Source organism: Cydia splendana, chromosome 17 (genome assembly GCF_910591565.1).
Source record: "Cydia splendana chromosome 17, ilCydSple1.2, whole genome shotgun sequence".
NCBI lineage: Eukaryota > Metazoa > Arthropoda > Insecta > Lepidoptera > Tortricidae > Cydia > Cydia splendana.
Genome location: NC_085976.1, coordinates 169627 through 184674, shown reverse-complemented (window position 1 = coordinate 184674; position 15048 = coordinate 169627). Strand labels below are relative to the sequence as shown.

Here is a 15048-nt window from a genome sequence, read left to right as displayed (position 1 = left end):
CCATAATTTTGTTAATTAGTTGTTGAATGTTTTGCAAAAATGAGGGATACTGTTTATACTTCACAAATTGCAATGAATGCAATCTTTTTCACATTAAAAAAATCACACCACATACAAAAATTCAAGAGCTTCACGGGAGGTTCCTTTATTTATTAGGTAATTAGGTAAAATTGGATCTTCTTCGTGCCTACATGTACATACCTAGATACACTAAAAGTAACTTGATAGCTAACCAGTCAATTTCCAGCTGAAAACGGAACTACGAACAGTAGAACTAGTAAGTAATATGACTGAGGAGTGGTTACTATTAGCTGCTAGATATCGGGTGTGACTTCGTTGCTAATATCTAGTATTGGATTAAATTGTGCCCGATCCGTGTACACAAGTGTACCTACAGTCAGTTTGGAAAGTAGTCAATTACTACATTTTTTATACACAGACATCGCAATTTTGGGGACAAAATTTAATTACAAGTAGGGAGTTCCTATAAAGGTAAACTTAATTTTATCGCAACAAAATTTGTTTACTTACCTATATATTTTTTGTAAGTAGGCTGTATTGTTTTGGAGTCGATGATAAAGTTTGGAAAACATAATGATAGATAGATAAAATTTATTTCTAATTGAAAATATACATGTTATTTTTCAATAAAATAGTATGAATTCACAAAATGATGACTGAAGGTTTCAAAAATCCTTTTAAAATAAAGAAGAGCGGGCGTTACATGTTTAGAGTATGACTTTCGGACTTTCACATCATTTCTGACTTATTTATTGCTTTAATACAATGGGTACTGTCCTGATGGGTCCCATATATAGACATTTATTTTGAACCTCAAAACAACAAACCTATTGATATATAATTTTAATAAATCCTTGGTACAATGCCTCAAGGGCCTATTTTAGATTTAAGCTAGTTATTAATTTCGTTTAGTAGTACCACTGTATATATATTGTATGTAAATAAAGATTTATTTAGTATATAAAAAAAAAATGAAATTTTAATAAATACTCGACATCTGGCCTATTGTTTTACATATTTAATAGGTAGTACCTATACCCGTGCAAGTACATATCTCTTTTTGGAGAGCTATTGCAATTGATAAATACTTTTGGGCGCGTATATGATGCTGAGTAGACTAACGGCGGCGTAATACTTAATTACCAGCGAAGCGTTCCCTGGTGCATCCCAGAGTGCATCCGATGCAAATGCAATCAAACTATTCTCAGCCTGGAGTTAACGCTGATTTACATCTAGCGTAGCCGCGCAACAATATTTGCTGAAACTTTATTAATAATGTATATGTAGAGGTATATACCATATAACCGTACCGAACGAACTGGATTTTGTAGGATGATGTAACTAGGTACATAGGTACCTATCTAAATAAAGTAATATTAGTAGGTATTATAGGAAGATTGTTCCAGCTACAACATACAAATGTACGCCACAACCGAAGTTGCGCTCTCATTTTAAAGTTACAATCTAAATAAACATGAAATTTGACGTGAACATTCAAGTATAGGTACTTAACATTGAATTACAAATAAATAAGAGCGAGTAGAAGTTTTACATAGGTACTTACAAAATTTCTACTCGCTCTATTTTCTTTGTATATTATTATTTTAACCATCAGACATGGATATACGCTACGTAAATGTAGTATAATATATGTTACGTAAATGCAAAGTTTCATGCAATTTAAAAGCATGTCGTATTAAAATGAGAGCTTAACATGGATTGTATGGAAGTGGCTCCATGGCGGCGGGTTTCATGTCGTGTCACTTACATAATATCTTACGAGAAAAATCGGAGCGACTTCGCTGGTAGAACCTAATCCTCAATTACTTCCTTACCTCCAAGTTGTAAAGTACCACTGCGACGCTTTGATGTAGGTAAACTGATGACACTAAACAAAATAGCCCGAGGCGAGGAATTCCTCACTACAGTTCTAAGCCTCAAAGGCTTTTATAACTTTAATGTAAAGCCTTTTGTTACTTTGCCTGATCCGTGCTGTGTGTGGGAAATGAAACGGGAGCGTAAGGACAGATTACATAAAAACAGGATAAACTGGCACACTTTTACCTACTTGGGGGATGTAGGTACACGGGAGAGTAGACATATTTTTGTAAAATGACACAAATCGATTTCTACGTGGACGGAGCTGCAGGCACATCTATCTAGTGGCAAACATTTTTCTGTTTCCTTGTATGAAAATATTCCTGTGCGTCCAGTCCGCGGCTTTAAGGGGCCGTGTCCGGGCCGGACGTCCCGGCGCATCGTTTTCTATGGAAAGCATCACGTGATCGCCTGTCATGCCATATAAAAATAAGCCCCGGAAGCTCCGGCCCGGACACGGCCCGGTCTAACGTGAGTCATCCTTTAGGCAAGGACAATATTCATGGATAATGAATTACCTGGCATTCTTCTGTCAAGCAGTGGTTTTGTTAGACAGTGAAAAAAATATGAGGGAAATCACAAAATATAGGAGGTAACCTTATTCGTAGCTGCCAGACATGCGCCGGCGTCGACCAGTGTCTTCACGGCCGCCAAATGTCCGTGCCACGCCGCCATGAGGAGAGGTCGCATGCCGAACTGTGGAGACGAATATATACTTAGTTAACCTTGCACGAGTAGAAGTAATTGTGATTTATAATCGCTTCAATCAGTATTTTAATTTTTTGACCGCCAAAGACGTGAACGTGCGCGGCTATCAGTCCAATATGAACTTTGTGCATTCCGGCAAGGTTCACATCACGATGAGGCGCCGCGCACGCGCACGATACGCGAACGAGGCGTTCGGCATTTTCAATCTCACGTGCTAGAAAATCGCAATAATAATTTTAATTACCCATCGAAGATTAGCGACCCCGCTGTGCATTTCATGCTAATGCCCAAGTCAATGGTCGACACGTCCCTTCTCTAAAATCTAAACATTGCTAATTGCTAATGAGGCATATGGCAAGACGTATGGTAGACACCTTACACGCTATATAGCTAACCGATCATACCTACCTGTATGTATTGTATTTGTATGTTTAGTTCATGTCATCGTGTCTTACAAGCCAAACACCAAGTTTCCGGAGTTCGATATTGGTCTGAATTTGCATATTATCTTGACGCAATCAGATTCGAAATGGAGTATTTCTTATTTAATATTAATCTTATTGTATTAATAAGTATGTGAAACTAAGTATGTGAATTTATAAATATTTCATGCATTTTTTTATTGTAAGTATTAATTTATACCTACACAAGTTATTATAGCTAGTCAGCATCAAAAGTAGCGGATCAGACTATGCGTCAAAAGTATCTACTTAATTCCCAAACAGCTTATCAAAAAGAGGTACAGATACATATACTTTTGATCGCGATCTGTAAAGATTTTTACGAGTACTTACTTACTTACGAGTCTATTTGGAAAAGTTATCGAGGGTTGCAGATACTCTTGTTGGCGCGTTGTTTCATCAGCTATTGATGCTAACTGTAGAAACAGTCAATGAATTAATTGCATTAATTCAAATGGAATTTATTTCAGCAGTTACTTAAGGAGATAAATTCAAATGAAATAACCGTTAAATGAGCAACGTACCTTGTCGGCAGCTTCGATGTCACATTTCGCGTCGATGAGCAAGCTGACGATCTCCACGTTCCCGCGACTCGCCGCCCAGTGGATCGGCGCGCGCCCGTACTGCGAATAAATTATTAAATGATATTCGTTTGACGACTGCCAGCCCTGGGAATTGGGCGATGTCACTGTCAGTTTCCTTAATAAACTGCGTTGCTTCGTTGTAAAGGTGGCCACTGACGAGCCTTCCAACAGTCCAAATAGCGTGGCTGCAATCCAAAATCGGTCCGTGAATGTCAAAAACGTACAATGTTTAATATTAGGATGCCGTCCATTTGGATGAATCCATTGTAACGGCATCCATTTGGAAGGCTCGTCAGTGGCCTGCTTAAGGACCGTGCACGTCGAAGGGCCGGCTTTACCTTGAAACAATCACGCTGTACAGTCGAGTACACAAACAACTTTACAAACCAACGTTCCAAAAATATATTTACACGCCTCTAAAACACTGACAATAAGGTCCTGTAAATATATTGTGGGAACCTTGGCTTATAGAGATGTTTATGAACTGGACATTAAGCTGATGTCCCCAACAGTTCACGTTCGGTGTCATCGTCCCATTCGCATTGATGTGTCAGCGACTTATGGCCTCATTCAAAAACTTTTAGTACTAATTAAATACTTAAGTCGACTTTCCTTAATTTCCTTTTAACAAGATGTAAAACAAGTGCTAATCCGCGACGTAGCCCTAGGTACTGAAATTGGCTGCTTTTCCGACTAAAGATGAACGAAGATGATGTGCGGAAATCAACCAATAACATTGGTTGTAAAATCCAGCGAAGTGGGGAAGGTGTGTGTGTGTGTCTTACAACCAAACCAATTGGTTGATTCAGCCTGCATGTCTTCTCTCATTCCCGCTCATCTCCGCACTCCGCCTCAATGGAAATGCAGCCTAAGTGTGCACGCCATTTAACAACATCGACCCATATAACTTACAGGCCATACTTACAAAAGAATCTACCACAAAATGCTTCAACGATTTCATAGAATATATTGTTAACAATTTAAAATCTTTCAACGGCACTTAAAACGAAAACACTCATTTGTTCATTTCTTCATTTCTCAATCTCTTCCGTTTCAAATCACTTCACGCTACACACACACACACACATACACATACTACACTTCACAAACACAAAACACAAACACCATATCCCGACTAGAACAATTACACACCCGGAAACAACGTGTATACCGATAGCGCCGCGTTTCCAGGAACATAACAATATTTATAAAAAAAAAAAAAAAAAAAAAAAAAAAAATGTACTTAGCACATTGTTATATGGAGGACTCTTTAAGTTTAAGTTAAATTGGTAAGTCTTAGACTTACTATTAGAAGTATTAGAACAAATTAAATTATTTTCAGAAAATATTTTAATGTGTTTTTATTTCTTTTTACCTTACTATTAGAAGTATTAGAACAAATTAAATTATTTTCAGAAAATATTGTAATTTGTTTTTATTTCAAGTAGACACACTACGTACCATATAAATTATAAACTGAAATAAATGTCATATACTAAGAAAAAAAACCGGACAAGTGCGAGTCGGACTCGCCCACCGAGGGTTCCGTACTTTTTAGTATTTGTTGTTATAGCGGCAACAGAAATACATCATCTGTGAAAATTTCAACTGTCTAGCTATCACGGTTCGTGAGAAACAGCCTGGTGACAGACGGACGGACGGTCGGACGGACAGCGGAGTCTTAGTAATAGGGTCCCGTTTTACCCTTTGGGTACGGAACCCTAAAAAGTGACCAAGGCCTCCAGTGCCCCAGGCTGGAATCGAACCAGCGTCCTCTGCTATCGCGGCAGGTGCCTGTGCCATTCGGCCACCAGGCCACCTTTTTATTACCTTATCAAAATGAATGTTCAATGTTCATGAACTAAATTATCACTCGCTTGGGAGCAACTTATTAAAATTTCAGTAGGATTAATTTAAGTTGATTCGACCTCATTATGGTTAAAGAGCTTAGCAAACTATGATCAAAACTTCTCTAGGGAATGTGAGGCGAAACTTAGTTTAAGGATTGATATCAAAGGCAAGTTGTAGTTAGTTATCATAATGAAGAGATCAGAAAACTTTTCTCAACTACCTTCGTACAGTATTCCAAATACAAATTCCCACAAATTTGTGCTTTACAGAATTTAAGGTCGTCCTCCGCAGGCCTCTCTCGGCCTCCCTGTACGGCAGGTTTGTATGGAACACTCACGTTGTTCCTACAGTTGACATCTGTAGGCCTCCGCAGGGCCTCGCGCACGGCCTCGGGCTCGTTCTTGATGACGGCCTCGTGTAGCAGCAGGTCGTTTTGCTGCACGCGCGATCGCCCCTCGGCCATCTGTAAACAAAATATCTGAGTTTATAAAAATGTATCTAGCCTCTACCCGATACTTTTGAACGCGAGCCGTGAGTTTTATCTCTATTTGAAAACTATTAGATAAAGATAATGATAGTTTATTATTCAAGTAGGCATATTACATTGCGCTTATGAACGTCAAATAAAGCTACACCGGCTCTAACCCTACACCTCTGCCTCGTAGTAGAAGGTAGGGTTTCCATAATGTAATATTTGGATTTTGCCTGCCATGTCAGGATTTTTAAATACTTTTAGATTTTTATTTTATTCCTATGTCAGAGTTGCGAGGGGACTTGACGAGTATCAGGGTTTTTTGGAATCCTCAATTAATCATTAGAGGCTAGCTAAAAGATTGCAGTTGGGTGGAGGAACGCGAAAGTTATATGCTGTCGCTACAGCATATGGTGGCGAGTTAGATTTTGATGAAAATTCAGGAAATGTCAGGATATTTCGGGTGATGGCAGGACTTTTGTCAGTATATTCTGTTTTTCATTCATAAGGCAACCCTATTAGAGGGTGTCAGATACTTTTGGTGCCGACTGTATCAATGAAATATTATTGTAATGTAATATACCAACCTATAATAATTGTTTCTGTTTATTTCAAATTATCAAAAGGGCGGGGAGTCAGTTGCGTGATACAATTTTATCTTTGTATATTCATCGTAATTAAATGTCCACGACCGTTTCAATGGCAATTTATTTGGTAAATTGGATGTTGTTGTTTATCGATGGATAAAACAAATAATATTTGACCTAAGTATAGGTATTTAATTTAGTGAAACTGGCTGAGGCTGAGATGAGGCACTTGTGTTGAAAATAAGTGAATAAGTGCACTGAGCAATGCAGCATTGTTTGCAGTAAATGTACAGTCTCCATCAAATATATCGGAGCGGCCAAGTTGCTCACAAATATCTGAACACGCCTCTATATTGTCAAGAGTGCGTGTTTATTCGATATTTTTGAGCACCTCGGCCGCTCCGATATACCTACTCGTATCTGATGGCGACTGTACGACCACAGATGTCGGCCGACGAAGCATAATAGGTAAGTACAGTCGACATTAAATATATCGGAGCGGCCAACAACGCGATCACAAATATTTGTACTAAACCTCAAGACCTTAGAGTGCATGCTTAGATATCTTAAGCACCTGGGCAGCTCCGACATAATACCTGGTGTTGACTGATACAGAAAGCGCTAAACAGAAACTTGTCACACCTACTCGTATAAACAAGAACTGGCAAACAAAAACTGATAGCGTGTGTCAGAGCCGTCGAAAAATATTAAATTAGGCTTCAATTACCCAGATACCATCGGATGAGCGTAATTCCCCCGTGATGGCGCTATGATACCGCCTGGCGGGTAATCAATACGCTCGTGTGGACGCCTCATTGTATTATCAATTATGGTGACCTATTTTATATTTAAATTAAAAAATGAATCAGCCAATTTTGCTTATGGTTGCACTTTATCACTTACAAAATCGGTGTATTTTGTGGATACCTACTTACAAAAGTTACATACTTATAGAATTGATAGAATTTTTTAAAATTTAATCGACTTCAATATTTGGAAGTAAGAGGTTGTCAAGTTTGTTTGAACAGTTGGTATAAATTGTCGCCATTGTCAGGATCTGAATGGGCGTACCATTTGAAGAAGTACCTAACTATTCAAAATCAAAATCAAAATCAAAAATATACTTTATTCATGTAGGCCTAGCAACAAGCTCTTATGAATCGTAATTACGATATTGACGAATGACGTAATTATGATATTGACGAAGCTTATAAAGTGAAGATGATGTTTTAAACTGTTGTTGTAAGGTCGGTTCTGTTGTGTTAAAGAATATATTCAATTTTCACGATGTAAGGTAAAGGTGAAATGAGAAAATGCCCAGATGATTTGAATTTTAAGTAACTTAACTACTGCGTATTGTATTTGTACAAATCGTAGGCAGCGGTCAGCCACGAGACCTGTCCAAAGCACACCCGTTGCGGCGAGCTATTTATTTACCTATTCCAAATGTTGAAGAACAATATAGCTATCCGTGGCTAAACTTTTAATAAAATCATTCAATTTAGAATACAATAAGATACAACTATCTTATAACTAAGTTTATAGATTCGGGCCAAATACTTTTTAGTACCTATAAGTTAAGGTGAGGTAATGCGACGTTCCTGCGGACTGTGGACATAATCAAATAAACGGACTTTAAACCTAATTGTTATAGGTCTTTATAGGTATGTTAAAACTTTCTACTTACTTGTTAATTTTTTTTAGAATAGAATATAATATTATTTATTCGTAAGCACAAACAAACGAGACAATACATAATATAAAAGAAAACACAAAATAAGATTAAAGTGCCACGAAATGGCCCCATCTCAGCATGTTGCTGGTGGCTTCCAGCGTTGATCTTCCGATGAGACCATCAAGTGAGAAGAATCACGGAAGGTAACACAAACGTAAGACAGGAAGAAAAAGACATAAAAATAGCATACAGTAAACAAATAGTTAAATAAGAAAAAAGTTACACAGCAAGAAGATACAACATAACGACTATATTAAATTAAGATTATTTATAAATATAAAACAAGCATCGTGCTCACAACACTGTATCAGTCCGGTCCAACCATACCTTGGCTGAGCATTACATTACATTTTAATAAAGTCTTAGTAAAATATATTCAAATCGTTAACTTATGTAATGTCCACGGCAAAGACGCCGATTTTACCGAACGTATTTGACCCATTCAGAATAAAAAGCAAAATTCTTCAAGATAAAACACATTTTCTACGGTGCCGTGAAGTCCCCAGACGTCAAATAAATTAAATAATGAAAACGGACCTCTTATTTACATACAACATAATTTACCAAATTTTAAGATTGTCCTTTATCTTATGGCTATTTATTGCGGGTTCTACACGTGTTAGGAAATTTTATCGAAATGTGATTTTCGTTGACGATAAACATGTTTCTAATGGAGCATGTACCAAGATATCGGTAGTAGGTATCATCTTCCAGGCTTCTAAGAGCCATTAGCCTAAGTGGGGGCGCGGCGCCGGCCGGTCGTCAATGCGAAATTAGGCCAGATTATAGCCCATAGTACGTGACGCATAGTCCTAGCTAATATGTACAGGTACGAGTAGGTGCAGTATGTCACGCTGCTGAAGTGGAGTCTATTGCATTAGCTCAGATTCATGCAGGAATTGTAAGGCAATTATGGCGAGCGTCTGCTTGAATATGTGAATTTGTAATTATCTTAAAGGCCGCCTACCGCCTAGCCTAGCCTAGTCGGTAGTGACTGTACCTACTTACCTATACAGGCTGTCCCATAAGTGACACGTCACAGTGACACTGGACGTAGACCAGGCCAAGAGGACCCAAACCAACTTAACATGACCCCAGTAAAAGTGGCACGGTTTTCGAGTTATTGCCAAATTAAGGTTTTTCATGAATTTTGACCATTTTTAGGGTTCCGTACCCAAAAGGTAAAACGGGACCCTATTATTAAGACTTCGCTATCCGTCCGTCCGACCGTCCGTCCGTCCGTCCGTCCGTCCGTCCGGCCGTCCAGCCGTTCGTCCGTCTGTCTGTCACCAGGCTGTATCTCACGAACCGTGATAGCTAGACAGTTGAAATTTTCACAAATGATGTATTTCTGTTGCCGCTATAACAACAAATACTAAAAACAGAATAAAATAAAGATTTAAGTGGGGCTCCCATACAACAAACGTGATCTTTGACCGAAGTTAAGCAACGTCGGGCGGGGTCAGTACTTGGATGGGTGACCTTTTTTTTTGCCGTTTTTTGCATTATGGTGCACGGAACCCTTCGTGCGCGAGTCCGACTCGCACTTGCCCGGTTTTTAACATTGTTAGTGCCAGTGTGCACTCGGAAAAGTATCGAAGTTATTTTTTTTATGTGTACGGCATCATGAATAGTTAATTAAGATAACAGAATAGGTATTTCATCGATAAACAATGTAAAATGCAAAAAAGTACTTGTTTAATCTTGAATTAAATTCACAGCGAAACATTAATTTCGACTTTGACCACCTGTCGTGAAAATAATTACTAGAAAAGTAATGAGCAAAATAACGTCAAGCTATTGAGCATGTTATGCAGATTCAAAAATGATATGACACATGTACCTTCCTGCAATAAAATATTAATTATTATCATCTTACGAAAGCCTCATAAAAATAAGTTAAAACTAGGAAATCAGCAATCAAAAATAACGATTTATGTTAAGATAACTAATTGTGGATACAGAAATAAAAAAAACGCCTATTCAGTATTTGCCGAATGTCTAGAAGAAAGAGATGGAAAATGGTTATCTCCCTTTTTAAGGATATCATTGAGTTGATAAAGGTTCAAAGTAAATAAAATACGGCTACAAATATAATGACCACCAAAAAATACTTTGGTACCCTAAATAAAAAAATCATGCTTACCAAAAAAAATTACTGAACACCAAAAAAATAAGACCTAAAAATACAAAAGTACCACCATTTTAATTACGGCTGCACTTCAAATTGTATTCAAATACCAAATATATTGAATGATCACCAAAAATCATTAATGATCACCAAATCTTGAAGACCAAATTAATGTGATATTTTCACCTAAATAAACCGCTATGATTACCAAAAAATGTATACATATTACCAAATAAAGTAAACTGATGCCAAAATTACTAGCCCCTCCCGCTCAACCCCCCGTACCCCGCACCGCATACCTACCTTACCTAATCTACTTTTCTAGTAGCATTTCGTTATGGTACTAGAAAAGTAAGTCAAACTGCTATCAGTTAAGTGGGTTAGGTTAGCACTGCGACCCTTACAGAAACGAAATGGTACTAGAAAAGTAGGTCAGGTTAGGTTTGAACTGCGACCTTTACAGAAACGAAATGCTACTATAAAAGTGGGTTAGGTTAGGTTAGAACTGCGATCCGCACAGAACCGAAATGCTACTAAAAAATTGGGCTAGGTTAAGTTTCAACTGCTACCCATACAGATACGAAATGCTACTAGAAAAGTGGGTTAGGTTAGGTTTGAACTGAGACCCATACAGAAACTAAATGCTACTAGAAAAGTGGGTTAGGTTTGCTATCCTATTAAAGCAAATGACTCCAAAATAATCATTCTTCTAGAAACGACATGCTACTAGAAAAGTGGATTAGGTTAGGTTGGAACTGCGCCCCATACAGAACCAAACTGCTATCAGAAAAGTGGGTTAGGTTAGGTTTGAACTGCGACCCTTACAGAAACCAAATGCTACTAGAAAAATGGGTTAGGTTAGGTTTGAACTGCGACCCTTACAGAAAAGAAATGCTACTAGAAAAGTGGGTTAGGTTAGGTTTGAACTGCGACCCTTACAGAAAAGAAATGCTACTAGAAAAGTGGGTTAGGTTAGGTTTGAACTGCGACCCTTACAGAAACGAAATGCTACTAGAAAAGTGGGTTAGGTTAGGTTAGGTTAGGTTAGGTTAGAAACTAAATGCTACTAGAAAAATGGGTTAGGTTAGGTTTGAACTGCGACCCTTACAGAAAAGAAATGCTACTAGAAAAGTGGGTTAGGTTAGGTTTGAACTGCGACCCTTACAGAAAAGAAATGCTACTAGAAAAGTGAGATAGGTTAGGTTTGAAATGCGACCCTTACAGAAAAGAAATGCTACTAGAAAAGTGGGTTAGGTTAGGTTTGAACTGCGACCCTTGCAGAAAAGAAATGCTACTAGAAAAGTGGGTTAGGTTAGGTTTGAACTGCGACCCTTACAGAAAAGAAATGCTACTAGAAAAGTGGGTTAGGTTAGGTTTGAACTGCGACCCTTACAGAAAAAAAATGCTACTAGAAAAGTGAGTTAGGTTAGGTTTGAATTGCGACCCTTGCAGAAAAGAAATGCTACTAGAAAAGTGGGTTAGGTTAGGTTTGAACTGCGACCCTTGCAGAAAAGAAATGCTACTAGAAAAGTGGGTTAGGTTAGGTTTGAACTGCGACCCTTACAGAAAAGAAATGCTACTAGAAAAGTGGGTTAGGTTAGGTTTGAACTGCGACCCTTACAGAAAAAAAATGCTACTAGAAAAGTGAGTTAGGTTAGGTTTGAATTGCGACCCTTGCAGAAAAGAAATGCTACTAGAAAAGTGGGTTAGGTTAGGTTTGAACTGCGACCCTTGCAGAAAAGAAATGCTACTAGAAAAGTGGGTTAGGTTAGGTTTGAACTGCGACCCTTACAGAAAAGAAATGCTACTAGAAAAGTGGGTTAGGTTAGGTTTGAACTGCGACCCTTACAGAAAAAAAATGCTACTAGAAAAGTGAGTTAGGTTAGGTTTGAATTGCGACCCTTGCAGAAAAGAAATGCTACTAGAAAAGTGGGTTAGGTTAGGTTTGAACTGCGACCCTTACAGAAACGAAATGCTACTAGAAAAGTGGGTTAGGTTAGGTTAGAACTGCGACTGTAACAGAAATAAAATGCTACTAGAAAAAGGTGACGAAGTGGATTAATTAATTTAATAGGATAACGATAATTATATTAAATATTTGCACATTTTTAATTAAAATGTGGTTACAATTTTGGTGGTCATTTACTATTTTTGGGTTTACAATAATTATCTTGGAGTCATTTGCTTTAATATGAGATCAAGATTTAAAAATTTGGTTATAATTTTACATTAAAATGGAGTTCTAATTTTGGTGGTCATTTACTATTTTTGGGTTTACAATGATTATTTTGGTGTCATTTTCTTTAATAGGATAGCAAGATGTAAAAATTTGGTTATCATTTTACATTAAAATGGGGTTTGAAATTTGGTAATCATTTAGTATTTTTGGGTTAATAATGATTAGTTTGGTGTCATTTCCTTTAAAAGGATAGTAAAGTGTAATAAAATTGGTAATCATTTCACATTAAAATGGTGTTATAATTTTGGTGATCATTCATTATTTTAGGGTGGTAAAATAGATTTTTTCGGTATTAAATTTTACTAAATCTGGTGATCAGTTAAATAGCAGCCATAAAATACTGCAGGTTGAAGTTTCATCAATTTATTAAAATAATTTTATTTTACAATAAATGCTCGAATTGTTTTTCCCCGGCTCGTTTGCACGCTTGGCACCGTCTTGTAAAATATCAAGTTAATTTCCTTAAATTAATATCGGATATGTTTCGTGCTGCCTCGAACATACGCCGCCGTAGTTCCTCTTGGGACTTTATTGGCTTGGAGTAAACTTTATTTTTTAAGCATTTTAAGAATCCCCAATGAAAAAAATCTAATGGGTTTAGGTCCGGGGAACGCGGCGGCCATGCCACTGGTCCCAATCGGCTGATCCATCTGGGAATTTCTGTGTCAGGTGGTCGCGGACATCGCGAGCGTAGTGTTCTGGGCAACCATCTTGCTGTGGTTCCAGCTCCAAGAATATGGATCGGCCGATTAGTGGCATGGCCTAACGTGCCCCGGACCTAAACCTAGATTTTTTTTATTGGGGATACTTGAAAGATAAATTTTACTCCAAGCCAATAACGTCCCAAGAGGAACGACGGCGGCATGTTTGAGGCAGCACGAAACATATCCGAAATTTATTTAAGAAAATTAACTTGAAGTTTTAGAAGACGGTGCCAAGCGTGCATACGAACCGAGGAAAAACAATTCGAGCAGCTATTGTAAAATAAAATTACTTTAATAAATTGATTAATCTTCAACCTGCAGTATTTTATTTTCTTTGAACCTTTATCAACTCAATGATATCCTTAAAAAGGGAGATAACAATTTTCCATCTCTTTCTTTTAGGCATTCGGCAAATACTGAATAGGCGTTTTTTTTTATTTCTGTATCCTTGGCCTGGTCTATCTCCAGTGTCACTGTGACGTGTCACTTATGGGACACCCTGTATATGTATACGTAGCTGAAGGTCCGGAGTTTGAATCTCGGTATGAGTATTTAAAACACACACAGTTTATCACGAACTTTGTTCCTAAGTTATAAATGTTTTCTTGGTAGGAATGTATTTATTATCTATTGAAGCATGTAGGTATGACATCATCTAATACCCATAGTTAGTACATAGTTTTAGTTTGGGGCTAGGACGACCAATGTTATAAGTAGTCAACTAAAAAATCTGAGAATATCTTCAAAAATATTTATTTAATTAATTGGTTTTATTTTAACTTAAGCAACAAATAGCCAATTCCAATTGAATATAAGTACAGTCATGTTATCATGTAAACATGAAATGTGGATAGGTAGGTAAGTTACTCCTTTGATAACGAGTATAATAATTACGACAACCATTCTTGTCTGAGACGTTGTCAAAGTTGTCAAACACAGAGACTTGTCGCTCGTGCCTACTGTTGTACTTGTTGTTATACCGCCTCCGCCTACTGTTATACAAATAAAATATACTTTATTTTGATTCGAAGGATGTCATTTATCGTTACTATATGCGGGTAGAGTACTTACCAACAAATTTAAAATGACAAATGAATATACATTTACCAGTTGCTTTTTGATGAAGGAAAACATCGTGAGGAAACCGGAATAATCCCAATAAGACCTATAGTTTCCCCTCTCAGGAAGGTCAGATGGCAGTCGCTTTCATAAAAACTATTACCTACGTCAATTCTTGGGATTAGTTGTCAAGCGGACCCCAGGCTCCCATGAGCCGTGGCAATATGTCGGGATAACGTGAGGAAGAAGAAGAAGGTACATATATAACCAGGATATTGAAAAAAATGTATTAAGTTCAGTAGGTAATACAATTAATATTTTGCATAGGGAACCTTGCATATGCACGGTTGAGTTCCCAATGTTATATGTTACGTGTTGTTTTCTTCTTTTTTTGTCTCGAATAAACGCTCTCTATTATATTCTATTCTACATACCTAGACCACATACACACCGCCATATGCGATATTAGGGCAGTAAAGTAAGAAATGTCTCAGATCACACGTTAGGTATTATTAAATTGTATATTAGGGTTTTAAGATCTCATCCACATGGAATCCAGTCATTAGTAAACGTAAGTAACTGAAAACGAATATCGACAGTCGATAAATCGAATATCGT

The 15048-nt window shown here is 37.5% G+C and overlaps 1 protein-coding gene across 1 annotated transcript in view; it reads right to left on the bottom strand.

The window, feature by feature from the left end:
- Positions 1-15048, bottom strand: part of LOC134798600 (serine/threonine-protein phosphatase 6 regulatory ankyrin repeat subunit B-like) — a 45486-nt gene that overhangs the window by 15577 nt on the left and 14861 nt on the right. The window contains exons 2-4 of the mRNA XM_063770964.1: positions 5841-5966; positions 3593-3691; positions 2497-2595 (exon numbers count right to left, since the gene is read on the bottom strand). Coding sequence (XP_063627034.1) covers positions 2497-2595; positions 3593-3691; positions 5841-5966 — 324 coding nt within the window. The remainder of the gene's footprint in view (positions 1-2496; positions 2596-3592; positions 3692-5840; positions 5967-15048) is intronic.